Genomic DNA, 27,367 nt, shown 5'->3' with positions numbered 1-27,367 from the left:
GTTGAATCTTTTTTTTCAGTTTTAACAAATGATAATGGTCAGTCAATTTCTTTAGTTAATATCTCAGGCACGATTATCAATTTCCTCTATTTTTTCCCACTTGATATAGAAACTTGCTACGGAGATTGTTAAGGCTTTATTTGTAGGGAAAAGAAATAGACTAGAAATAGAATAGAATGGATAAAAATAAGAAAGGTAAATAAAAATAGGTGAAAATATAATGTACATAAAATCATGTAAAACGAATACTAGAAATTATCTTGGTTGATGATTAATTTCTGTTAAAAAATTTAACTGATTGTCTTTAGTGAGATATTTTCTTTCAATTATGTTTTATTTTTCATTCATGAGATTTAAATTCGATATCTTACTTAGATGGATTGAATCCGATATTATTTTAACCAACGAATTGTTGATTAATGTTGCCATTTATAAAAATATAACTTTTTCTAATCATCCTTGATATGTATTAGTTGTAAAATTGTGTGTGTGCCAGCGTTAATTTTGCAAAGAATGCCTTAATCCACAAAGGAAGACATCTCCTTTTCTTTAAGTGGAAGACATCTCCTTTAAGTGTATGATTAGATTGGCCGTCGTGAGTTTAATAAAAATTGGGGTCTGTAAGCCCATTGTTTCCAATTCTGTTGAATGTAATTTCAAGACAAAAACCAAGTGGGAATGGGTTCCATTTGTTAGCTGATAGCTTTGCTCTTTCCACCTTTTAGGTTTAGAGTCTTATTTTTAATTATTATCCCCCCAAAACAGTATTTGACTATCCTTAAAAAAATGACTATATGAAAATAAAACACTTGGCCATAGTTAATTATCTAACTAAAAAAACGTAAAAGCACGAGGAAATTGACCAATCCATTAAACAACTCGAAGATAAGTGATGGACAAGCAAGCAATCTTACATCAATACCTATTAGCCGAATCAAGTGGACAAATGATAATTAGTCTACTGAGACGGATTAGTAATAACAAATAAAGTTGAACTGGACTTTAGATGTAAAATATACATATTGACTAGCTTATAAGATGTATTAAGATTGGTTTACGTAATATAATAAAGCAATAATTCTTTTCAATAAAAATAGTCAAGATGTCTGCTCAGAAACCAAACCAACATGCAGCATGGTAGATTCCTACAGATCCAAATATTCCAGTGCCAAAACATGTTCTCAGCGATCAACATGTTTATGTCCTTTTCTCCGGTACCATCCAAATTAAATCAATTCCTCCCTCCCCTGTTTGTCATTATAACATAACATTTGCTGCCTCGAATTGTCATGTGTTATGCTGAATTGTAATTTGTAGGGTCCATACGTTAGTAGAGGATACTTATAGATCAAGGGAAAAAAATGGTCTAAGGCCTACTCTTTTATTAACGAAATACTAAAAAATTACCATAGCTCATCTTGGTGGTGCTCTCGTAACGAATTATTTTAAAAAATGGTCTTTCTAACTTCTAAGCTTCTGAATTTGGAACTTTCTATTTTTTGCACCTGCTCATTTGATCCCATTTTGGCCCTTCTTTCAACTAAAGTCTAACAACTTTTTCGTTTCTTTTAAGAAACTAGACCAAAAATGGGGGTGAATTGAGGTGATACTGTGCTTTGGGCAGAGAATGTTTAAGGAGTTGTTCGATATTTGTATTGAGTTTTGACACGGTAACTTCTTTTAAGTGCGGCTTAAATTTTCGTAAATGGTCCTTCACAATGATATTTATATAAATTACCATTTGTGCTCCCTCAACCTTTAAAATTTTAAGACAATAATTTCCTAATATTAAAAATCAAATGATTCGTTAACCCTTTTTTTTTAAAAAAAAAAAATAGCACAAGGCAGTATGCCAAAAAATTATATACAATCCATGTCCAATGAAGCATGTAGCCTTTAATTTATGAGTGCGAGATCATATTACGTAATGCGTTATATCAACATCGATGGAGCTAGAAAATTATGTACTACTGCTTCTATTCACTTCTGAAACAACCTTAAATAAGACATGTAGAATTTAACTCTTTTTTTTTGTTAAATCGTTAGTTGGAAATTGGTTTACAATTGATAACCAGCTTCGGGTTACTACGCGCTTGCTGCCTCTATGTGGAAACACCTCACCTTTTCCATGCAAAATTTAATGCATTCCAAGGGTTTTCATTGTATTGATATCAAAATGGCTAATTGATCTTAACTTTCAAACCTAATGGTGTCATCTAAACTAGCAGCAGTAAATTTTAAAACGGAAGATGTCCCTACTTCAGAATTTTGTAAAGGTACTTGAAAGTTTAAAATTCATCTTAAGTTAAAAAAGATTAACACAGTTACTATCTTTACACAAATTGAGATCCTCTCAATCCCATTCTCAGTAGTGACAAGCCAGGCCTAGTAGTATGTGAAAGCAAATTTTCAGAAGTAGGCTACGTAGCAGCCGCAACCAGTGCAGATCTAGCACGTGAAAAAGAAGCAATAACCGATCCGAGCTGAAGCTTATCGTTGCACCCAAAACTTAATCTGTACCTGGAAGAGATGAAATTTTCATTCCCACTATCATAAGGGCCAATATAATTCCAAGATGAATGTAGCATCTTGCTAAACCGCTAAAGCATCATAATGTGTCTGGTACAGATAATAGAAGATGTGTGTAATATATATAAGTAAAATATTTTTTTCTGCTATTTTAAGATGTGTGTAATATATAAAAGAGGAATGCTAGCAAGTAGCAACACACATTAACATTTTTTACTATTAACACTCATATATATAAAGTGTCAACAGAATAAAACTGCTTATGTTATGTTCTCTATTAAAAGATCAGATAACCAACAGCCCATGATATGGGGAAGAAGAGATAGAGAAACTTTTTTCTTCTATCCAAGCCAAATTATTTTTCCTCTTTCATTATTGTGCTTGTTCACAACCACATACATAATTAGAGTTAGAAATAGGTTGGTTAGACCAAGTTAGACTTCACCTGAAAAGGCCAGTTTTTTTTTGTTGTTGTTAGACTGACTTGTGACCTATAATAGCTTTTTTAAAGCTCGGCCAAGCCTTTTATTAAGCATAAAAGCTTGACCTGTCCTAAAATCCTATTTAAAGGCCTTTCAAATAGTTGTACATATATATTTTATGTCTAAAGAAATGTTTGATGTAACCAACACATCTGTTCATTAGGCAAGGCAGAAGGACAATAGCATGTAAATAGTAGGGCAGAAATACATACTCTATATCCGCTAAATCATTCATCAACTGTACTCGAACAGCTGAAGGCATCTTAATCTTAAAAACAAACCTGCAATAACAATAAAATAAAAATAAGATGAAAAAAAAGTTGCCAGGAAGTTGGACAGTCAGTATGATGCATAAGACTCACAATGTCACTTCTCTGACAATATCAACCAGGGCCAACCCTTTCCTTGTCTTCATTTCATCTATTCCTATTTGAAATTAAAGCCAAATAAAAATCATAAATTGCTTATATATATTAAACACAAATAAAGGGTGACAGGTCACTCAATACTTTTAAAGCTATCTGCAAATTGTTCATTTAGAAGCCAGTAAGATATTTGCTCAATGTCTTTGGGCAATGGATTTCCAGTGCACAGGTAAACAGTTTCTTCTGTTATCTGCTGAGAAGCCATATGTGTTGACTGCACAAATATTAAAGCAACAGAATATGTCATTTGTGATCCATTGATACAAAAGAAACAAAACAATTCAGGATATAAATACAATTCATAACAATTTTCCCATGGTTAAAAATTGCAATTTGGTAGTGAAAGAAAATCACAGCAGTCAAAATCAAAGTTTAAGAACACTAATCACTAACCAGCATTTGGATCCAAAAATATATTGGAAAATTACTTAAGAAAAAAAGTTTCCTATATACTCATTCAGTCTAGTCACAAATCTTTATACAGTACATGTTCATAAAAAGGCAAGATGTCGTCTAGAAGCATTCCTAAATATCACATGCAACGAAATTGCATATGATATCAGCATCCTTGGCTACGATGGATTAAGGCCATAATATCTGGTATAAACCATGCTTCACCAAAAAAGAAATTATCATTTGGTAAATTTAGTTGACACAAACAGAAACACAAATTTACATGGTACACACAAATAATCAGTACATTGCACGTACATATTTACTAAAAATTATCTATCCCTAAATGCATTTTTTTGCAGATGAAATTGAGGAATCAAGGGATGAGGTTAGCTCTATACTTGAGCTTTGGAGAAAGACTTTGAATCAAAAGGTTTTCGCTTGAGTAAGAGCATGACAAAGTATATACATTGCAATTTTAGCAATAAACAAGAGGAAAACAATTTTGAGGTAAAAATTGGAGGTGTCAAACTACCAATTTCAAAGTTTAAGTATTTGGGATCAATATTACAAAATGATAGGAAAATTAATAAAGATTTCACACACATTATACAAGTCGGGTGGTTAAAAAGCCAAAAAACATCACGAGTTATTTGTGACTGTAAAATACCTACTAAGTTCAAAGAAAAGTTTACTTATAAATATATACGACTAGTTATACTCTAATATAGTCAGTATTAGACTTTAAAGAGTCAACAAAGGAGAAAAATAGGAGTAACAAAAATGAGAATGTTGACATAGATGCAGTGACATGAGAATGGACATTAGGACAAGATTCAAAATGATTGCATATAAGGAGATATTGGTGTAGCACTTATCAAGGGTAAGACAAAAATTTGGTTAAGGTGACTTGGGCATATGCAAAGAATGTCACTAGGCCCCCAGTGATAGAGTATATCACATGGTTTCTAACCCTATGAAAAGGGATAGAGGGAGACCAAGAACAGTGAAAACAATTATTAAAAGGGATCTCATGGTGAATAATATCCTTGAGAATTTGGTTGTTGACTGAGCCCAATGGTGTCTTGCAATCCAGTACTGACCTCACCTAATGGAATAAGGATATTGCTGTTGTAATGTATATTGCTAGCCAATAAATTAAAGTTGAAAGTTGTCAAGCAAGAATCTGCAACACAGAAGTCATTCAAGAGTTTTATATTTTCAGATCATGTAACATGCATAGTCATCTCTAAGTGAAAATACCGAAATTAATACTTGCTATCTCAAGTGTGTGATTCCATGTATACAAGTGTTGTATGATTCCATGTATACAAGTGTGTGATTCTAAACACATCTCAATATGTGCGTCCATCTAAGCAGCAGAAGGGCAGATGCTGAAACAGTATAGTACTCGTTTCCAAAATGGTGTTTGATTAATTACTTCTTCATTTGAAAAAAATAAACATCAAAATAAAAAGGACTAGCTGAGATAGATTTGTATATAAGAAAACTGAAGGCTATCAGCAAACTACCTGAAGAATATTCAAAGCCTTTCTCATATCACCATTGCTAAGCCGAACAAGAGCTGCTAAGCCACTGTCTTCAACATCAAGCCTAGTCAAATTACAAAATTGCAATCATCATATTGCAAGTTATTAAGTCAAAAAATTGAACCATGTTACAAATGTTTAGAACAAATTAATAATATAGTGGAGGGATTATCCAATAGCAAGGGACCAGATGTGAGATGCATTAGAGGAAGGGGATTGGCATGTACAATTAATATGTTTCACATGAATTAGCACCTTTCAATATTATAACTTCATTTCCACATTCAAAGACAGAGTATCTGATTAAAGCGGTGAGTTTTACTGCATGATTACCTTAATGGTTTCCTCAAAAAACTTTATCTACAGGACTCCTCAATAAGTTCAAAATCTAAGTGAACCATAGTTTGTGTTAAACAATTTAATCACTCTGGTTAACTAAAAAGAATTTATAAGATTCAAGGATTTATAACACTTGCAGTTGAACTGTACAAGCAGTACAGAGAGATGCACACACAAGTCAGGTCTTACTATTTTTAAAACCGTGGGATCTGCATGCGCTCTCTATATCTCTGACTGTACCTATGATTCAATTATCAGTATTAACTAGAGAATATAATATCCCTTTTCATGGAGTATTTCATAATACATATACAAATCAATGTAAGCACCAAAACTTTTATGCACATATACAACCAACATTCGTTAATCTTTTTCTTAATATCAAATGAAAGTTAAAGCTAAATTGCTCAAACTATGTTTTTCATTTGGCATTATAATTTTATGTTTTGAATATTCAGATCTTTTACATAAAAAACTGGAGAAAAAAAGGTGCAGCGAAGAAACTCTTTCGAATAGGGTAATTACTATAATCAAATAAGAACGTGGTATAATTCTATGATGTACTGAATCTAAATGCAAATAAATGTGTATGCTAAGGTGAATGGAGTCAGGAGAGACAGAAAGCACATTTTCTCCCCTCCAAGCCCCTTCCCTCTGAATGACCTGCTTACCCAAAAGAAACTGAATTTTACTTTGCACATGAAATCTTATTTATGCACATTGCATTAGAAAAAGGTCAACAGTCAGAAAAAGACCAATCAGCAGCTTTCAGCAGATAAAATATTTAAAAGTGTTAAAATATTAATAAAATAAATTCAAGCTTTTGAGATAAGCAATGAGAACTTCATTTGCTTCATTATCATTATATTGGCACTCAATATGCACAAATGTCTAGCTCGGAAATAGATTACAACAGAAATTCTCATAAAAAAGATTCCAGATAACGTAAAGTAACATGGCAAAAGACATTATCTGACTCAAACTACCACAAGCAGACTAGATAACAGAGAACTGGAAGCATACCCTTCAGCCTTGATAACATGTTTCAGTCTTTCAGTGACATGGACGGCATCAAGAGGGGCAAACCGAAACCGAGTGCATCTTGATTGAAGTGCGGGAATAATCTTGTTTACATGATTACAGATAAGTGCAAACCTAGTGCTTTTTGTATATTTCTCAATCACTGCATCAAAAGATGAAGGATATTACAACTCAAGAAACTTGATTGATGCTGCATACATAAGTTAGAGTATAAAAATGGGCACATACCTCTACGTAATGCAAATTGGGCATCCTTTGTCATGGCATCTGCTTCATCCAACAATACAAGTTTTACAGAGGACTTGACACTGAACAGAGAGTTTTAGATAGTCAGTTAAGGCAAAACTTGCAGTTCCAGTACACTTTCAGAACAACAAAAACCCAAAGGAAATGTTCAACTCTGGTTACACTTTCATCAATTAGCTTACAAACAAATGCACATCAGCACATTCAAGCAAAAGACAAAAAGGAAAGCAAGAAAAGAAAAGAATATAACAATAAAATAACCGAGGTTTTTGAAAATCAGAACCATCACAACTGAAAATTAAAATGAACAAATATAATGTTTTATTTGTTAATATTTGTGTCAGGGGGTGAAACTGTTTACAATATAACTATCCTAGTTATCTAGCATTCAGCGGGGAAATTATACTAAAAAATGTGTCAAAATCTGCAAAGCTTATTTCACAAAATTACTCCAAGATTAGCAAGACACCGAACACCTTGCAGAATAGAGAATAAACCCAAATTTTATCACCTAAACTAAACTTCTGAATTGACCAATGGACTGGTATAGGAAGAGGGAACACCCGAATAAGTGCAGAACGCTGAAAATAAGCAACACTGAACAGGAAACATGGGGAGCATATTCAAACTAAAAAATTCTGAAGCTTTCAAGTCCAATTATAATGAATTATATTGATGGCCACTATAGCTAAGGCAATCACCACATAAAACAAAGTAACTCAAAGAATATCAATTTGACAGCCAAGTTAAAATTAGACAAACCAACAACACAAACTACAAAGAACTATTTACTGCAGTCATAAAAAAAGTAAACACAACTATATGGTAAAAATTATAAGTAGAGGAATAAAAGGCAGAGAAGACAACCCAAATGATAAGCTCTGAGTGCTAGCAAAATCTTGAATCTGCTGTCGCACGACATCAATTCCTCTATCATCTGATGCATTGAGCTCCAAAATCATATTTTGGTACTGTGAACCATATAGTTTGCGTGCCACAGCGAGAATCGTTGATGTTTTGCCCGTGCCAGGAGGGCCATACAACAGAAGATGGGGCAATCTGTTCTCAGTGGTCAGCCTATCAACTACAGAGAAATTTAAAACAAAGAACGATGAGCAATCTAAGTAACACCAACAATACTCAAATTGCAAATGGACATTGATTAAAAAAAATCACAAGACGTACAACTACAAGTCCCTTTTCATTTCCTAATTTTCACTAGACCAAATTAAAAATGAAACCGAAAAATAAAATAAAATAAAAATATGTAGCTCCCTCGCTAACCAAGTTTTACAATCCAACAACTATAATTCCACCACTTACACATACATAAAACGCTATGACGAGGATAGGTGGGAAAATTATTTTCAAAACAAAGTAATAAAAGTAACCCTATATCGAGCTTCTGATGAGATGTTTCTGTGAGCAGCGAAAGAAGGAAGGTAAAGAAAAACCTCAATCATAAACCCTAGAGAGATAAAAGGCGGAGATAGAGTCTTACTGGTATCGACAATGTCACGATGAGCGGCGACGTCGTCGAGGGACAGAGGGCGATATTTTTCGACCCACGGAATGGCCTTGCCGGCGGCGGCAGGGTTGCTGGCGACGACGACACTTTTAGCCTTGTCGGGCCTCGCGGTGTAAGTGTGGTCGTCGCTGTCGATGTCCATATGATGGTTCGTCTCCGCCATTGTTAGGTCACGGTGCTAATACGCACTCTCTTCTTTCAGTGCGTTGTTGAGAACTGAAATTTGCATTCACCGCTCACAAGTGACAGCAGAGGCTAGTGGCGCCAAACACATATTCTAGTTCTAGCGGATTAAAGACCTGGTGCAGTTCGCAATTTCCGGTTCCTACGGTTTTCTTCCTTTTCCTTTTTTTTTTTTAACTCTTTTAACATAGGGCAAATGTTAATTGATCTATGTAAATCGGCAACATTTTAATATTTGATTGAACAAAATTTTGATTTGACCTCTGAATGCGTATAAATGTGATAATTAATTTAAAAGAATAATTACTGTATTATATTCCGTCGAATAACTTAACAATAAATTAACTTTAAAGTTAAGTTAATTCTTAAATATTATAATTTATCAGATAAAATAATTCCACAAAATTTAATGGCACAACAAAACATAATTATCTTATTTTTTTACATGTTATATATATATATATATATATATATATATATATATATATATATATATATATATTGAATTAGTGGAAATAATTTATTTTTTAAAATAAAGATACTCAAATATATTTTAATCTTTATAAAACGAGCATATTTTGATTTTAATTATGATAGAAAGTATTTTCTTCATTTATTATCTCTTTAAATTTTAAAATTATTGATTTTATAGAAAATGTTCCTAATCATTTTTTTTAATTATTGAATTTTTGAAAAAAAATCTATTTATCTACTTTTATCAATTATTCTTTTGTCAATTATACCCTTACTTTCCACCTACTAGCTTTTAATTAATTTTATACATGTGCATTTGTTATAAAGTAGAATAAAAAAAAGATAGGATGCTTAATAAAGAAGGGGAAGGAGTATTTTTTTTTATACACAATTATCAAATTTTGGTCTCTTAAATTTCAATTACATTAGTTAAGTCTCATTGTTTCATTAAAAAAACAATAAATTTTGTTGGGATTAGAATCCTCTAACGTGAGTCTTATCATTTTAGAGTGCATGTAAAGTGAATTTATCTCCACCATTTGATAATTTTAGATTCATTTTAGGTTTAAAATAAAAACAAGTTGCTTATTTGTTGCCAATAGCGCTCTTCTTAGGAGTTGAATGTAATTTGAAAGTGTACGAAACATTATCTGAATGGAAACGCAAACGCAATTTTGCATTCTAACATGCCATGCCTAAACTCATTGACAATCCATAACATCATAAGTTGCACGACACCGGTTCGTTGGGCTTGTTTACTTGTATGTTGTTTTTTGTTTTGTGTTTTCCCTACTAAAATAAAATGCCATATCGTGAGTATCGACTGTCTCAACCCTCAACTAAAATCACAATTGATTGTTTTGACTTGGGAGGTCTGTGGTATATCACAATTGGCAGAGCTGTTTCTCGTTGTCATATATCACCATCTTGTCTTGTAAAGAAATGTCTGTTCAATGTTTACAATCAAGTCATCACTCATCAAATTAAATAAGAGAAAGGAAAACCATATTTTATACTTTTATTAGTATCGGACACTACTCACCTCCAATTATGTTAGTATTTCCTAGTCCAATTTCAGTGCCATCTAGAATCCCCAAGCAGACATTGCCATATTTCTGGAAAAGGGCAGCATGTTAGACAATAGACACATGGTAAATTCTTTTGTTCCTTTCATTTAGTCTTGAAAGGTGCTCAGAGTGACAATTAGATAAGCTTCTGGTGGTAGTTGCAGCAGGGAATTCTTTGATTTTGTGAAGCTCAGTGCTATTGGCTTAAAATAGTTAGTGACATCATGGAGAGATTTGAAAGTCTTTGGATTCTTCCAACAAATTGGGAGCGATGGATCCTCAGTTGCTCTACTAAACGACTTTCCCTTTATATCATTAGTTATCTGAATCATAGATCAAGGATTTACTAATTGAAGATGGGAGATGATTAATTATCATAAGCCAAACAATACAATAACGAGGCTCCTTGGATTCCATATCTGACCAGACCAACAAGAGCTTTATGAGCATGGGAATTGAATTATGTGTAGGAGCTCCCACTATCAAAGGTAAGTTCAAGACCCTTCACAGAAGTAGCCTTTCCATTGAAAAACATGTCTGCTGGACCTGTTTTGTAGTGTGGCCGTGTGTAAGTTCTCATTAGTAGCAATGTCTCATAATTTAACACTTACACTGAGGAATTCTGCAATAAGGGTGTCCAAACAACTCCAGATTGGGGAATGAGTTGATCTCCAAAGAATAAAAAGCCTCCTCCTCTCCGACTTAAGCAGTGGCCTACCACATTGCGAATTAGGCCAAGAGAGTGAAGCTGAGACAGAATGCTTGTCTTACCTGTTGCGAGTCCCATATCGGGTGGTTAACCAACATGATTACATTAATAAATCATGTAATCATGGCTTGGTTTGGGAATTGGGGAGTTATAACAAAATCTGTCCCCTATGTATTGGAATTTGGTATCTTATGACTTGATCATTTTTTTTTTATAAATTATCCCTTTTTTTTTCTCGGCACATGAACTATCCTAATCTTTTTTATCCCACCCTGCCTTTGTTTCCCAGACAGAACATTAGAGAAGAGGGTTGAAATGGGAAAGTTTACAAATAATAAATTCATAAGTTCCTTTTTGAATTATACTCTCTATGGGTCATAGGAGCAAGTTAAAACAAAAATAAGATAGAACATTCCAATCCTCCTCATTTCTAGAAGAAAAAATTCGGGTTAAAAGGAGCGGATCCCCTATGCTGCTGTTTAGTCCCATAAATTAACCAAAAATTTAATGAAGAAAACTTCTCGCCAAGGTCACTAGCAATTGATGAAAAGATGGTTTGACAAAAAGTAAGACACTCGGGATATTTGTAAACTCCTCAATATCTCAGCTGACCTATTATGCTACTACTTAAATGTGGACCACTACTAAGTAGATGATGAAGTTAAATTCATTGGAGGCTGAATGACCTTTGTTATTTGTTCCCTCTGATAAATTTCTCTACAGACATAATAAAGTAAATACATGTTTAAGCCTTACAAATATGTCAGGATTATCGATGATCAATTTGAAATTAGTAAAAGCACTGTGAAATAGATGGAGAGAAAACACTCACCGGCCAGAATTGGGCGTGCTAAAGATCCGCTAGTGAATTTAAGTGCAATATTATCTAGGACTAACACACCTAGAGAAGATCCTTGGTCTGCATACTCAACCTCATAGTCACATTGCTCATCTGGGTCAGCACAGGGTTCTGAGTGGATTGCAGCACACAAGCGATCTCCACATTTCACAAGTTTGCAATGGGGTTTATTAAGTTTATCACGAGGCTTAAAAAACACCCCAATTAAGGAAATCAACATCATCAATTATCTTAAGATGACTGGTTAGTAATAAATAACTAGTTGATAATGTTTGTAAAGTGAAACTTACTAGGGTGCAACCTTGGCATGGTGCATCCCACTGAAACCAAGTGAGATCACTACCTGTGTCAATGTCAAGTTCATAAAGCTTTGGTGAGGTTCACCGAGTAATACCTGCACCCGGAGCACGTTACAATTAATTAGCACAGCTAAAATCATGACACAACCACAAGTTCAAAAGTATCTAAAAAAGATCCAAGCCCATAAAACCTTAAAAGTTTTAGAGAATAATAATGAGAGAGTTTATGTGACTTTTAGAAGAAGTTTGTGGAAAGGAACAGAGGAAGCATGGGACAAAACGGACATGGCAGAAAGAGCAAAATTCCCCTGCCCCTCCTTTTCACGCTCATCTTCAGAAAAAGGGATTGATACGGCAATATCCGAATGAAAACAACAAAGAGATGAAAGGGAAGGAAGGAAATATTTTTTATATGCACTATAGAGAACAGTGAACTCAGAAAAGATGAGCAATGTGCTCGTCAGGATTATGATCAACCAACTTAACTGAAGCAAGAAAGGTTACAAACAGGTTTTATTATACAATTAGATGTTCTTACAGAAAACTGACTTAACCATCTACTCAACTAATATAACTGCCCAACTAACTTCTGATGAAGATGTTATCGTGATACTCATGGACACTTGAGAGGGCTCTTACTAAAGCGTGCTTAATAGGGAGAGACTAACATGGAATTTCTCACTTAGTCACTCCTAAGTCCTAACATTGAAATCACCTACCCTGTCGTTAAAGTTAATAAAATAAATATAAATGACTCTTATCTTCTTTATTGACAGCTTCTTTGTTGGATTTCTTAATAAGTGAATTTAATAGAATAAATTTTATATCTTAAAGCATTAAAAACATAATTCAAAATCGTATTGCAAAATAAAATAAAAGGTCACTATTTTGAAAAGACTAAATTGACAGAAATCGAAAAACATAAATGACCAAATTATATTTTGTTACGATAAGAGACCAAACCAAATTAAAAAAAAAAAATAGGATAAAGGGTTAAATGTGTAAATTATTTTTTTTACAGCATGTGTAATTTATCCTTAATTACAAAGTGTTTACTTTTTATGTTAGTTGTTCTCATGAACACATTTTAAAAGGAGAGAAAACTTATAAACTCAAATCTCTCACGTAATAATATATCATCTAATAAAATTACATTAAAAAAGTGGTATTTTATATAAATATATTAAATAAATAAGTATCACTAAAATTTCCGGTTATACACATTGTATTTGAGTTTTGTTTCCATAAAAAGAAAATGATTTTATATTTCATTGGAAACATTACAAAAGAAACTCAAGATAAAGGGATTCATTAGTTACAAAGTCTCAAGGATTGGATCAGGAGAATTCCAAACAGGCAAAGATTGAACTTGAAAATGATTTTTTTTTTCCATCAATAAGTAAGGTATTGCTAATATTTTCTAATTTTTTCGGCTGTAGTGGTTGGTTTCGGCGATCAATAAAATACTAACTAATGAATGTTTAACAATTTATCGGAATATTATTACCTTTGAAAATTGATCTCTTTATAAATATGGGTTTGAAACTTATAAAAAGTTGAAAGCGAGAGAATTTGGAAGTTTCCTGGGTTGGACTTTTGAGTGTAGAAAACTATTGGGTTGAAAATGCGTAAATGCTGATAGGTCTCTGCCACTTTCCAAGCTGATGATGACCAAATGATATTGAACCTCGTCATGATTTTCAATACTTACTTTGCAAGGTAATTTTATCTTAGGAATGGATTGAAAATCAACGTGTTCGGTTCCTAAATTAGAGAAATGCTAGATAGACTGTCACTAGAGAGGTGTTTATATGATAAAATTTGAGCATCGATAAAAAAAAATTATATAGAAACTTAACCCGACCTTGTATTAATTAAGAGAGAAAAATGTTATGTATTAATCATCTAATTATAATTGTAATTTATTATATACAAATAAGTTTATTAATTTTTAAAATAATTTACATCTGATTAAATAATAATATAAAATAATTTTATAGTGTATAAGCATTAAATTCATTAATTAAAGGGTAATGACTTTTTTTGGTAAGGTAATTAAAGGGTAATGGCTAGTTTAATTTCATAAATTGACGCGTTTGTAATCTAAAGAAATGTTATGTCAACAATGACTTGTGTATTTCGCGCATAGGTATTTTTTAATTAAAATTAAATTTACAAAAAAAAAGTGTGTAATTAATTTAAATAAGTGAGTAAAAAATATAAGTAACTTGAATTTATGAGAAGAAGAGCAAATACTAAAAAATTGTTTTTGAGGGTATAAATGATAAATATTTTTTTCATATAAAAATAAAACTAAAAGTAATTAAACTGGGATTTGAGGGGGGAAATCCAACTGTGAAATAGAAATTTGAACATAGTTAGAAAGTTGATAATTTTGTACAAAAATAAAGATAAGTAATATAATAAAAAAAAAGGTGTTTACGTTTAAGGATGGTAATTATATTTTTATTCTTATGAATAAGATATTTAACTAATAAATAAAATAATAGATTTTTGTAAGTGAATTCAAATTTATGATCCATCATAGATTTAAAAGAAAAAATTATCTATGTTACTTTAATTTATATAAAATAATATATTAATGAAGAACTCTTTATCGTCAATCATAAAATAAAAAATCTTTATCCTATAGAGTCTAGTTATAGCAAAATCAAACTTCACCATAACTGAACTTTATTTACAAGGGTGCATTTAGTATAAGGAAATTATTTTCATGTCTAGAAATATGGTCATGAGAAATCATGAATATCAGGAATTATAACTATTTAAAATTTAATTTAAATTTAATTATATTAGATTTAAAATTTATTTCAATCACATTTTTTCTTACGTTCTTTTGTTTAATTTTGTTTTTTCGTCTCATTTTTCACAACTAATCGACCTATGAATATCCATAGTCCATAGACATACTATTGTGTATATTCATTCATCTATCTCAACGTAATGTAGAGCATCCCTTTTCAGCCAATGTTAATGTTTACATCTGTAAATGCGTATGTTGTAGCTTATGAAAAACAAAATTATAGTTTGGACAAAAAAAATATAGTAAAATGTAAAAAAATAAAGTTTATATATAGATTATGTTGTACCATATATATGGGATTATATATGCTATCCCAACCATTTTACATCCAACATTCCTTGCCTAACAACTCATTGACAATCTATAACATCATAAGTTGCAGGGCATTATTTTGCTAGGATTTCCTTATGAGAAAGCCCTATCAGCCATGTCAAGTCAACTTAAGAAAAAATTACATTAGAGAAGACCTATCACAATTGGCAGAGGCCCATCCAATCCGCTGTTTCTCGTTGTCATAAATCACTAACTTATCTTGTAAAGAGATGTCTGTCAAGAGAAAAACAAAATGCATTAAAATCAAATTATCAAATTAAAAAAGAGAAAGAAAAATAAGATTTCTTTGTATTTTATATTTTTATTGGTATCTGATACAGCTCACCTCCAATTATGTTAGTATTTCCTAGTCCAATTTCAGTGCCATCTAGAATCCCCAAGCAGACATTGCCATGTTTCTGGAAAAGGGCAGCATGTTAGACAATAGACACATATTTTCTTTTGTTCCTTTCATTTAAGAGAATGAAATATGTTGCTTATAGATTCATAGACTTAGAAGGTTCTCACAGTGACAATTAGATAAGCTTCTGGTGGTACTTGAAACAACGAATTCTTTGATTTTGTGAAGCTCAGTACTAGGGGCTTAAAATTGCTAGTGACATCATGTAGAGATTTGAAAGGCTTTGGACCCTTCCAACAAATTGGTAGTGATGGATCCTCAGTTGCTCTACTCAAAGGCTTCCCCTTTATATCATTAGTTATCTGAATCACAAATCAATGATTACTAATTGGAGATGGGAGATGATTAATTATCATAAGCCAAACAATACAATAACAAGGCTCCTTGGATTCCATATCTGACCAGATCAACAAGAGCTTTATGAGCAAGGGAATTGAAGTATGTGTAGGAGCTCCCACTATCAAAGGTAAGTTCAAGACCCTTCACAGAAGTAGCCTTCCCATTAAAAAACATGTCTGCTGGACCTGTTTTGTAGTGTTTTCTGAAACAAAGACTATGTGTAAGTTCTCAATTTTCATGAGTAGAAATGTCTAGTAAGGAAACAAATAATGTATTTTAACACTTACAGCAAGGAAGAGGAACTCTGCAATATGGGTGTCCAAACAACTCCAGACTGTGGAATGAGTTGATCTCCAAAGAATAAAAAGCCCCCTCCTGTCCCACTTAAGCAGTGGCCAACGACATTACGAATTAGGCCTTTAGAATTAAGCTGAGACAAAATGCTTGCTCTGCCATTTCCAAGGCCAAGAACCCCTGCTGCGGAAGGTGGTGGATTATGACCAACATGAGTTTGATCATATCCACACCTACCATGCAACACATAAAAAAAAAAAAAAAGATGATTTATTTGGAAGAGATTAAAAACAAACATTGTCTTACTGGAACAAAAACAGAAAAACAGATTTGAACCTTACAAATATTTCACTAGCATATTATGATGAATGATCAAATTGAAAATATATAGTAAAAGCAATCAGCCAATGTATGTGAAATAGATGGGAGAGAAAACACTCACCCGAAGGCGAGCATGGAATGTGTTAAAGTTCCGTTGGTGAGTTTAAGTGGAATAATATCTCGAACTAAGACACCGAGAGAAGATCCTTGGTCTGCATACTCAACCTCATAGTCACATTGCTCATTTGGGTTAACACAGGGAGGGTTTGGTGCTGATTGGATTGCAGCACACAAGGGATCCACACATTTCACAAGGTTGCCATGTGGTTTATATTGTCGATCGCGAGGCTGAAAAAAAAAACACCCCAATTAAGGTAATGTACATCATCATTCATAATAAAAAGTAAGTAAAAGTTGTTGAGAATGTTGTATAGTGAAACTTACTAGGGTGCAACCTTTGCATGGCGCATCACACTGAACCCAAGTGAGATCACTACCTGTGTCAATGTCAAGTTCATAAGCCTTAGGGGGATTGCCAATGGCGAGGTTCACCGAGTAATACCTGCACCACAGGCCACAGCTCAAGTCATGACATATATATATATAAATCCAAGTCCAGCAAAACTTGAAAATTTTAGAGAATGATAAATTAAGAATTGTGGAGAGTTGATGTGGTATGACTTTTAGAACAAGTCAGAGGATGCATGAACATGAACATAAACATACCCAAGTGGATACACATTTCCTTTAATCTGAAAAGCAATAGAGGAAGCATGGGACAAAACAGAGATGGCAGAAAGGAGAAGAAGAAAGAGATAAAAGGTCATGAATGGAATTCCCCTGCCACTGTTTTTCACATCCATCTTCAGAATAGAGAATTGCTATGAACACAAAGAGATACTTGAGTTGAAGCAGACACTAACATGGCTTTATAGTAGTAGGGAGAGAAAAAGCACACACACTGGAATGGAATCTCCCACGTCATTACTAAGATTGAAATCACCAACTCTCTCCCGGTTGACAACCCATTTTTTAAAAAATAAGAATTAAATTGTTTATTAGAATTAAATTTCAAAATAAATAAATTGTAGTGAAATTTATTTTTATTTTTAATGCAAATTATATTTTTTTTATAGAATAATGAAAATTATCTAGTATTACTAGTTGGATAATAACATTCATAAATAATTTATTATAACATTTTCTTGCACGTAAATTAAGTTAAATTTTAAAATTAATTCGATCAACTATAATTTGGATAAGTTTTGTTATAAAATAAAATTTTTCATGAATTTAAAAATTACAAAAAGGTTTGTATGATTTTTCATATTTCTATTTAATTTTAACATCACAAAATTTATCATTTGCTCTATGTTAGATTTTTTTTTTTTTACATTTTCTAAAAAATATTTCCATGATGTTTCTGCAATAATATTCTTAAAACGATAAGAAACATGCTAAGAATTTTTATTAGTATTTCTTATTCTTAAATTTATTTATTTATTTATCACTTTTAGTAAGAAACTAATTCAAAATTTTATATAATTTTATTAAATGAGTTAATAAGGGTTATTTGGTATTTTGATAGCATTAAAACATTTCCCTCATGAGAAAAAATTTGTAAGAAATATTCTCAAAAACAATGTTTCCTAAGTTAAAAATTATACTAATAGTTATCTTGAATGAGAATGTTTTTAGAATCTAATTTTTAATGAGAGTTTTTCTTCAATCATGATGTTTTTAGAAATTTTTCTTAATCTTTTTTATCTTTTCTAATATATTATTTTCATATTGAATTTTAAAATATTTCAAAAAGAATTTACCTATAGTTAAAAATAAATTTGTATCATGATATAAATATTTATTACAATTTTAAAATATAACTTATATGTTATAAAATATTTATTTATTATGAATTTTAATTCAAATATATTTTACATATTACTAACTAATGAATGTTTAGCAATTAAATAAAATATCTATATATATTTAAAAATTGATCTCTCTCTCTATCCTTCAAAAAGAAAAGAAAAAATTGATCTCTTTATAAATTTGGGTTTGAAAGTTGCAAAGTTGAAAGCGACCAACGGAGAATTTGGAAGTTTCATGCGTAAAGCAAAATAGTGGCATGAAAATGCGTCAATGCGGATTAGTATGTCTCTTTCCGAATGATATTGAACATCGTCACGATTTTTAATATTTACTTCAAAAAGTAAATTTTATCTCAAGGATGAGTTGAAAATGAATGTGTTTGGTTCCTAATTTAAACAAATGCCAGTGGGTCTTTAGAGAAGTGTTTATATAGTAACTTTTTTACGTGAAAACTTAACGCGACCTTACCTTGTATTAGTTAAAGGGTAATGACTAGAAATCGACGCGTTCGTCATTTAAAGAAATGTTATGTAAAGAATGTACTTGTATGTATTTTGTGCGTCAGTCATTTTTAAATAAAATAAAATTACCAAAATTGAAATTCATAAAAAAATAGTTTATAATTAATTTAAATAAATAAGTCAAAAATATAAGTAACTTTAATTTATTAGAAAAATAGAAAATACGAAAAAACGTTTTTGAATGTATAAATGAAAAATATGTTTTTAATATAACAATAAAACTTTAAAAGTAATTAAACTGGGATTTTAGAAGAAAAAAAATCAAAATCTAAAATAAAAAATTGAGAATTTTGTAACGAAATAAGAATAAGTAAATATAATATAAAAAATCATGTCAATGAATGATGATTTAGTTTCTTAGTATATTGATTTATTTTTATGAATAAGATATTGAATTAATATCTAAATTTATATATAAGAAATTAATGTAATATTATATAAAATAATAGATTCTTTTAGTGAACCAACTACTCAAGATGCTTTTAGTCAGAAACTATTAATTTAATATACTAATATTTATTTAAGAAATTAATATTTTTAATATTTTTTAAAACACATGAAAATATAAATCGAACATTTGACGCTCATATTTAAGAAGCAAAGAAGCAAAGTCTATGTAAGTTATATAAAATAATAGATTAATCAGAAAACTCTTTACCTATTAGAGGTTAATTATAGTGAAATCAAACTTTGCCTTATATCTATAAGAAATTCGAACCTTTGAGCAACTATTTTGGGAAAGATTGACCTAACCATTCCATTTTATCCTGACTGGAACATTAATTTGACAACTGTAATCTATAGCTAAAGTTTTTGCACCTCAAATATAATTTAAAAATAAATAAATTCATAAAGTATGGTTTTTTAATGAAAATTATGTTTATTTTATTGTTGAACTTTTTTTTTACTTAATTACTTAATTTATAAGTTTTTTCAAACCTTTATTTTAATCAATTTGAATTTTATAGTAGAAATAAAAAGAATGAGCATTTTGTAGCCATTCAATTATCAACGGATAAAGAAGTTAAAAAAGGCTTAACTACTAATCAAATAGGTTATTTAATTTGAGACTTAAAAAGAATTAGAAAAATTTAGGTTAATTAATCAAGTTAAGTTGAACTAAGAAAAATGTAGGTTAACTAATCAAGTTAAGTTTAACTAATAAATCTGTAGTCAATATAAGAAGTGGATCAACTTGACTCATCTTATTTTTTATGTCTTGATTTGTCAGGTTAGATTAGTTGAATCAAGTGATCCATTTCACAATTTTTTTTTTGTCACAAATTAAAGATTAATTCTGTTCATGATACATAATTATTATTGATCCAAGAGTATGTTATAAATAATGAGAATCAAACACTAGTTCTCTCACTAAATAAGTTATTTTCACTCATGTGAACACAATAAAGTCTTACACCGCTGTATCAATCCTTTGATGACAATTCCAATTAAGATTCACTCTCAATATATAAGTAATTAGATATAATTTATACTTAAAATTCCTACTTTTATGAGTGATTAAAATAAATTTTAATATTATATTAAAAATTAACTTGAGTGCTTTTAGAATTTAAAACTTCAGAGTAAATGTCTAGATTAATTCTTTCAGCCGATGTTTAAATTTGTAAATGCGTATATTGTAGCTTGTGGAAGACAAAATTATAATTTGGACAAAAAAAAAAAAGAAGAAACAAAGTTATTATAGTAAATGAAAATCTGTATAGTAAATCATATATGCTATCCCAACCATTTTACATCCTAACCCTCCTTGCCTTGACAACTCATTGATAATCTATAACATAAGTTGCAGGGCACCAGTTTGCTAAGATTTCCTGCTGAGAAAGCCCTATCGACAGTCTCAGCTAACGAAAAAAATTACATTAGATTGATTTATGACTTGGAAGATCTATCACAATTGGCAGAGGCCCATCCAATCTGTTGTTTCTCGTTGTCATAAATCACTAACTTATCTTGTAAAGAGATATCTGTCAAGAGCAAAACAAAATGTATTACAATCAATTATCAAATAAAAAAGAGAGAAAAACAAGACTTCCTCAAAATTTATTGGTATTTGAAATTTTCTCACCTCCAATTATGTTAGTATTTCCTAGTCCTATTTCAGTGCCATCTAGAATTCCCAAGCAGACATTGCCATGTTTCTGAAAAAGGGTAGCATGTTAGACAATAGACACATAATTTCTTTTGTTCCTTTCACTAAAGAGAGGGAGAGATGTAGCTCGTAGATTCATAGTCTTAAAAAGGTGCTCACAGTGACAATTAGATAAGCTTCTGGTGGTAGCTGCAGCGGAGAATTCTTTGATTTTGTGAAGCTCAGTAGTAGTGGCTTAAAATTGCTAGTGACATCATGTAGAGATTTGAAAGGCTTTGGACCCTTCCAACAAATTGGTAGTGATGGATCCCCAGTTGCTCTACTCAATGGCTTTCCCCTTAAATCATTAGCTATCTGAATCACAGATCAAACATTACTAACTGAAGATGGGAGGTAATTATCATTGGCCATACAATACAATAACAAGGCTCCTTGGATTCCATATCTCACCAGATTAACAAGAGCTTTATGAGCTTGGGAATTGAAGTATGTGTAGGAGCTCCCACTATCAAAGATAAGTTCAAGACCCTTCACAGAAGTAGTCTTTCTATCGAAAAACAGATCAGCTGGACCTGTTTTATAGTGTTGTCTGAAACAAAAGACTGTGTGTAAGTTCTCATGAGTAGCAATATCTCATAAGGAAACAAAATAGTCAAATCGTATCTATTTTAATTTTTAACACTTACGCGGAGGAACTCTGCAATAAGGGTGTCCAAACAACTCCAGATGGGGGAATGAGTTGATCTCCAAAGAATAAAAAGCCTCCTCCTCTCCCACTTAAGCAGTGGCCTACAACATTGCGAATTAGGCCAAGAGAGTGAAGCTGAGACAAAATGCTTGTTCTGCCATTTCCAAGGCCAAGAACCCCAGCTGTGGAAGGTGGGGGATTTTGACCATGATGCGTTTGATCATATCCACACCTAGCATTCAACAGAATAAGGAAATCTTGATTATTTAGGAAGGTGAATAGTTGTGGTTTTAAACAAAAGACAAGATAATAATATGTTTATGAAAAATGAAATTATAAATATTTTTTGTCTATCCCAAAAAATTAAATCATTTTCTTTTGGTTCCCCATTTATGAAAAAAGTGTCATAAAATGAGGGCTAATTTTATTTTTTTTGAGAAGGACAACGACATATCTGACACATTTTATAAATGAATTAGTAAAAGAGACCATTATATTCTAAGAGATTTAAAACAAATATTGTCCTATGGAATCAAAAGCATAATCAAGCTTTACAAATGTTTCAGCATCATGAATGATCAATTTGAAATTAGTAAACCAAGCACTGTGAAATAGATGGAGAGTAAACACTCACCCGAAGGCCAGCATAGGGCGTGCTAAAGACCCGTTAGTGAATTTAAGGGGAATATTATCTCGGAGTAGCACACCGAGAGATGATCCTTGGTCTGCATACTCAACCTCATAGTCACATTGTTCATTTGGTCCAGCACAGTGATGGTTTGGTGCTGACTGGATTGCAGCACACAAGGGATCCACACATTTCACAAGGTCGCCATGGGGTTTATAAAGTCGATTGCGAGGCTAAAAAAAATCAATTAAGGAAATGAACATCATCATTCATCATAAGATGATTGGTTAGTAATTAGTAATAGTAAGTAAAAGTAGTTGAGAATGTTGTAAAGTGAAACTTACTAGGGTGCAACCTTTGCATGGTGCATCACACTGAACCCAAGTGAGATCACTACCGGTGTCAATGTCAAGATCATAAACCTTAGGGGGATTGCCAATGGCGAGGCTCACCGTGTAATACCTGCACATGAAGGATGAATTCATTCATTAACTTTTACAAAACAAACCATCATGTTACTATTACCTTTTTCTTGTTAGAAAGCCACTATGAGCAAGGATGATCATGGGGGGGGGGTGGTGGTCGACAAAAGTGCTCACAAATGCTGGTGGAGGTGGGGTCTGGCAAAGTCAGACTACTTTTTTGTTTGATTCTTCTTTCTCTAAAAAATATATTCAGAAATTCATTGGTAGGATCATTGAATGAAAATCAAATTAGTTCGATATAAACGAGGATGATTCTGAAACTTCCTACGAAATTAGAAGAACTAGTCAGAGGAAAATGTTTGAGAGGAGTATTCAAAGGTCTAAAAGGGGAAAAGGGGATACAGAACCAAATCAGAAAAAAAAAAAAAAATACACCCTTTATTTATTTTTATTTAATGTAGGGATACAAAGAAAACTTTACAAACAATTAGCACAGTTCAAATCATAACAGAACCGCAAGTTCAAAACTTTCCGGAAAAAAATCCATGCCCAGAAAAAAATAAAAATCTTTAAAGTTTTGGAGAACAATAAAAAGAGAGTTTGTATGACTTTCAGAAGAAGATTGTTGAACAAGTCAGAGAATACATAACATATCATAACATAAGATAACATACCCAAGTGGATATACATTTCCTTTAATCTGAAAAGCAACAGAGGAACCAAGGGAAGAAGCAGAGCTTGAAGGTATTGGTTTCTTGGAGTTGAGAACCTGATTCGAGAAAGAGGTTGGGAAAATGGCAGAAAGGAACAAAATGAGTAAAAGCGTCGCCAATGGAATTCCCTTACTTTTCACAACCATCTTCAGAAAAAAAAAATGGATTGGTTTCTCAAAAATCAGAATTGAGAATTGTGATGAAAAACAAAGAGACGAGAAGGAAAAGGGGGAAAATTTGGAAACTTGAAGCAGAGGGAGAGAGGGCTCTGACTAAAGCGTGTCTGCGTGTTCATGACAGATTTCAATTTATAGGGAGAGAAAAAACACGCACACTGGAATGGAATCTTCTCACGTCATTACTATGACTTATTAAGGTTACGAGGAAAATTTGTCTGTCTTTTTCCTCTAAAATTTTAAAATAAAAAAGCCTTGTTAAATTTTTTGAGTAATCATAAAAGATAAAAACGAATCCTTTAAGTAACAAAAATTATAAAAAAATGTTACGAATTTAATTTCTTAAATATTTTTATTAGATAAAATATATTAAATAAAAAAAGAGTTGCACGAACTTCATTTAATAATAAAAATGTTGAAATATATTGCTAATATTTTTATATGAGAATCTAACATTTTTTATCGTTGAACAAGTAAATTAACTGATATAATATTATATTAATTTAATAATCAATAGTCTTAAATTTAAACATTAAATATATAATTATGTTAAATATTTTAGAAAAAATATTGTCCATACATTTCTTATAAAAATCACCAGTGTCCTCATAAGAAAATCTAACGAATTTTCTCTACAAACATTATATTTAGGTATTGAATGGTAATTTTCGTCTCCTATGTTATGGACTTTTAAAAGTGCTAAACTATTGTTAGATGTTTGGGTTTTACTTCTATAAAAGAAATTCTTTTAAAAATTTGACCTTTTTTTTTTAAAGAAAGAGAATAAATTACAGACAGTCAATACTTTTATTTATATTACAGATGGACAGTTGTTGTTGAATATATGTTCTTGGACAAACTGTTGTATTTTTGTCTCCTTCTAGCGTAGTAGCGTTTACAACTTAAGCAGCACGATTTAGACCCTCCTATTTGTAACACTAATATAATCAAGTACGTATGTAACATTTTAGACAAATGATGTGGTGCAAATGTGCAATCCACAGATAGAAAGTCACCAAAGAAATAAGATACATATCACGTAACTTCATTTTGACTTGGAAACGTGTGGGAGAATATACATATACGAGTTCAGTTCAGGTTAATAAAATTAAGGCCGGTAGTTTTATAAATTTTCTTGATCAAATATTGGTAGATTTTGAAATTCAACAACAACTTTGGAAATACCACGTTTAAGTCCAATAAAAAATAATAATAAAGTTCACAAAAGCTATATATATATATATATACATATAAAAAACAGTGACTACGTTTCCTAATAACAGACGATGCTAATAAAAGGCTCTGTTCCAAATTTGGGACCATGCATTCAACCTGTTTGACATTGTGACTGTTGTTGCATCGATCTGATCTTCCCCGTTCCTTGATTTTTTTTCTCTCTCATGGTGGGCATTACCTGCGTGTTTGGCAAAAACTCTATTCGTGACCTTTGCAAACCATACAAATCCTTTATCAGAAGATGGTTTCGTCGTAACAAGAAATCATCATCCTCTAGCAGACATAACCCGCAACGCCAGAAACAAACACAACAGGTATATCCAATCTAGAAACACTCTTATATTAATTCTTCATGGAAAATTAACGTTTCTAATTCGGTTCATCAAAAGTCAAAAGTCAAAAGTCAAAGCAGTTTAGTATTTTGACTACTAGGTTGTTACATATATGATTATCCAATACAGTAAATCACGGTTGATTTTGTTAACAAAAAGTGGTTATAAATCAATTTTGAGAATGGCCTTTTCCATTTAATCATTGAGAATGGCTTTTTTCCTTATTTGGAAATTCTTAATTTGAATGCATGCTTGCATGTACATAGTTGGGTAATGTGAAAATCTAATAAAAATTCTTCTCCTGATATTAATTTCATTCATCAGGAACACATGAAAGAGGACAGAACCACGAATGGAATTCACGGCTTCAGATCGAATGGCAATGGTATGAGAAGCATTAATGATGATGATAGTCCAATGAGTTTAAGAGGATGTGGTTTATGTAGGCATAGAAGCTTAGATAATTCTTCGTGTTTTCCTTCTGAAAATTCTGGGTCTAGAAATAATGCAAGCAGAAAGATTAATCACCCGGCCTCAAGCAAGAGCTGCGATTTTATTCCAACCCCTTCTTCTTCATGGAACAGCAGCGGCAGTTTCAGAATGCCTCCACATGATCTGAAGTCACGGAATGCCAGTCGTAAGAGAGACACTCCAATCATGTATTCCAATTCATCTGGGATGCTAAAACCCCCACCAATTGAGAAAAGACTAGAATGCACTCTGGAAGACTTGTGCTATGGATGCAAGAAAAAAATCATGATCACAAGGGATGTCCTCACAGATACAGGGTTAGTCAGTAATTTCATATTCATCCAATCCCTTCATGTCATGTCATTCATTTGTATGTGTTCCTTGTTCCTTTCATCTTTCTGATTTTCACAATTCAGTGCTTGTCAATGTATATGCCAAAATATATCTAGAGAGAGTCCTGTTAATATACTATGGTTTCTTTTTGAAAGCATATTAGCTGGGTAAACTTTGAGAATATATTAACAAATCTCAAGTTGTGATTTGCTAATATACACATACTAACAAAAAAGAAATGCTAGTCATTAGATTTATTCTTGTTGTACAATCTTTGTCTAACAAAATTTGAAATGTTAGTATAAAAACATTGAGTCTATCCTAACAGAATGATTCATCATACTAACATTGTCAAATGCTGATGGTATACATCAATTTGTTTGTCTATTGATCCTTACCATCTGTGTTTTATAGAATCATGACTCATTGTAGAGTAGACTTAATAATAATATTTGACAATGACTATATAATAGCAGGAGCAAGTCAAATGACTACAATTTTTTTTATATGAGCATATTAAGTGAGAGTGTGTGGGAGAAACGAATCATAACTATCTAATTCAAATAGATAGACGAGATTAAAACTAATTAAAACAATCTCTGAGCATTCATGAATGGTTGTACGACCAAGACTAACTCTCATCTCTCAGGCTCTCGCTAGATCGATATGTCTCCTATGTATATATGTGTACGGAAGTACATTTGCAAGATCAGGATTTCCACGATTATGTATTTGGAAAAAGCTTAATGAATATGTTTGGTATTTGTTCCATACAGGGGAATTGTTCAAGAGGAAGAACTGCTAACAATAAATGTGCAACCTGGATGGACGAAAGGAACAAAGATTACATTTGAAGGAAAAGGAAATGAGAGACCAGGAGCATACAGAGAAGATATAATATTTATCATCTCCGAGAAAAGGCACCAATTATTTAGAAGAGAAGGGGATGATTTGGAATTGGGTGTAGAAATTCCCTTAGTAAAGGCACTTACTGGGTGTACAATATTAGTCCCACTATTGGGTCGAGAGCACATGAATTTGACACTTGACAATATCATACACCCTGGCTTTGAGAAGATCATCCCTGGCCAAGGCATGCCAATCTCCAGAGAACCTGGCAAGAGAGGAGACTTGAAAATTACATTTCTAGTTGAGTTTCCAACAAAACTCACAGGCAATCAAAGATCCGAGGTTGTTCGTATTTTACAGAATTCAACGCCTTCTTAG

The 27,367-nt window shown here is 31.9% G+C and overlaps 4 protein-coding genes and 1 pseudogene across 4 annotated transcripts; 1 reads left to right on the top strand and 4 right to left on the bottom strand.

Annotated features, from left to right (window-relative positions):
• Nucleotides 1–2,141: 2,141 nt before the first annotated feature.
• Nucleotides 2,142–8,905, bottom strand: LOC100805231 (replication factor C subunit 3). Its single transcript, XM_003523392.5, has 9 exons — nucleotides 8,507–8,905; nucleotides 7,873–8,089; nucleotides 6,988–7,067; nucleotides 6,742–6,901; nucleotides 5,362–5,443; nucleotides 3,521–3,650; nucleotides 3,374–3,437; nucleotides 3,224–3,292; nucleotides 2,142–2,520 (listed from the first exon to the last, which is right to left on the bottom strand). Exons 1-9 carry the CDS (start codon nucleotides 8,694–8,696, stop codon nucleotides 2,421–2,423), a joined length of 1,092 nt encoding a protein of 363 aa, XP_003523440.1. The 5' UTR covers nucleotides 8,697–8,905; the 3' UTR covers nucleotides 2,142–2,420.
• Nucleotides 8,906–10,074: 1,169 nt separating this feature from the next.
• On the bottom strand, nucleotides 10,075–11,244 carry LOC121174744 (aspartic proteinase Asp1-like; annotated as a pseudogene).
• A 3,954-nt stretch (nucleotides 11,245–15,198) lies between these two features.
• On the bottom strand, nucleotides 15,199–17,538 carry LOC113001467 (aspartic proteinase Asp1). The gene is made up of 8 exons (XM_026128318.2): nucleotides 17,362–17,538; nucleotides 17,080–17,197; nucleotides 16,757–16,983; nucleotides 16,308–16,547; nucleotides 16,084–16,222; nucleotides 15,789–15,983; nucleotides 15,607–15,679; nucleotides 15,199–15,494 (listed from the first exon to the last, which is right to left on the bottom strand). The coding sequence occupies exons 1-8, from the start codon at nucleotides 17,496–17,498 to the stop codon at nucleotides 15,400–15,402; spliced, it is 1,224 nt and encodes a 407-aa protein (XP_025984103.1). The 5' UTR covers nucleotides 17,499–17,538; the 3' UTR covers nucleotides 15,199–15,399.
• A 3,189-nt stretch (nucleotides 17,539–20,727) lies between these two features.
• Nucleotides 20,728–23,933, bottom strand: LOC100803640 (aspartic proteinase Asp1). Its single transcript, XM_026128317.2, has 8 exons — nucleotides 23,554–23,933; nucleotides 22,799–22,916; nucleotides 22,461–22,687; nucleotides 21,825–22,058; nucleotides 21,589–21,727; nucleotides 21,298–21,492; nucleotides 21,115–21,187; nucleotides 20,728–21,013 (listed from the first exon to the last, which is right to left on the bottom strand). Exons 1-8 carry the CDS (start codon nucleotides 23,736–23,738, stop codon nucleotides 20,919–20,921), a joined length of 1,266 nt encoding a protein of 421 aa, XP_025984102.1. The 5' UTR covers nucleotides 23,739–23,933; the 3' UTR covers nucleotides 20,728–20,918.
• Nucleotides 23,934–24,919: 986 nt separating this feature from the next.
• LOC100782604 (uncharacterized) lies at nucleotides 24,920–27,367 on the top strand. The gene is made up of 4 exons (XM_041014680.1): nucleotides 24,920–25,318; nucleotides 25,661–26,132; nucleotides 26,224–26,266; nucleotides 26,917–27,367. The coding sequence occupies exons 1-4, from the start codon at nucleotides 25,169–25,171 to the stop codon at nucleotides 27,365–27,367; spliced, it is 1,116 nt and encodes a 371-aa protein (XP_040870614.1). The 5' UTR covers nucleotides 24,920–25,168.

The sequence above is a fragment of the Glycine max genome, chromosome 4, assembly GCF_000004515.6.
Source record: "Glycine max cultivar Williams 82 chromosome 4, Glycine_max_v4.0, whole genome shotgun sequence".
Lineage (NCBI taxonomy): Eukaryota > Viridiplantae > Streptophyta > Magnoliopsida > Fabales > Fabaceae > Glycine > Glycine max.
Note: the sequence above shows the minus strand (reverse complement) of the source record. Positions and strands in the feature narration are given on the sequence as shown.

What these genes read in the sequence shown, in the direction of transcription:
- LOC100803640 (XM_026128317.2), bottom strand. Translation starts at nt 23,738, where the DNA reads ATGGTTGTGAAAAGTAAGGGAATTCCATTGGCGACGCTTTTACTCATT. An exon ending in ATAAAGCTCTTGTTAATCTG is followed by an intron (nt 21,493 to 21,588) that starts GTGAGATATGGA and finishes TCTGTGATTCAG; the next exon opens with ATAGCTAATGATTTAAGGGG. An exon ending in AAGCTTATCTAATTGTCACT is followed by an intron (nt 21,188 to 21,297) that starts GTGAGCACCTTT and finishes ACCCTTTTTCAG; the next exon opens with AAACATGGCAATGTCTGCTT.
- LOC100805231 (XM_003523392.5), bottom strand. Translation starts at nt 8,696, where the DNA reads ATGGCGGAGACGAACCATCATATGGACATCGACAGCGACGACCACACT. An exon ending in CATGTTATCAAGGCTGAAGG is followed by an intron (nt 5,444 to 6,741) that starts GTATGCTTCCAG and finishes TAATTTGACTAG; the next exon opens with GCTTGATGTTGAAGACAGTG. An exon ending in AATGATTTAGCGGATATAGA is followed by an intron (nt 2,521 to 3,223) that starts GTATGTATTTCT and finishes CATCTCTTCCAG; the next exon opens with GTACAGATTAAGTTTTGGGT.
- LOC100782604 (XM_041014680.1), top strand. Translation starts at nt 25,169, where the DNA reads ATGGTGGGCATTACCTGCGTGTTTGGCAAAAACTCTATTCGTGACCTT. An exon ending in GCCAGAAACAAACACAACAG is followed by an intron (nt 25,319 to 25,660) that starts GTATATCCAATC and finishes TTCATTCATCAG; the next exon opens with GAACACATGAAAGAGGACAG. An exon ending in CACAGATACAGGGTTAGTCA is followed by an intron (nt 26,133 to 26,223) that starts GTAATTTCATAT and finishes TTCACAATTCAG; the next exon opens with TGCTTGTCAATGTATATGCC.
- LOC113001467 (XM_026128318.2), bottom strand. Translation starts at nt 17,498, where the DNA reads ATGGATGTGAAAAACAGTGGCAGGGGAATTCCATTCATGACCTTTTAT. An exon ending in CAGAGTTCCTCTTCCTTGCT is followed by an intron (nt 16,223 to 16,307) that starts GTAAGTGTTAAA and finishes TCTTTGTTTCAG; the next exon opens with AAAACACTACAAAACAGGTC. An exon ending in AAATACTAACATAATTGGAG is followed by an intron (nt 15,495 to 15,606) that starts GTGAGCTGTATC and finishes TTCTCTTGACAG; the next exon opens with ACATCTCTTTACAAGATAAG.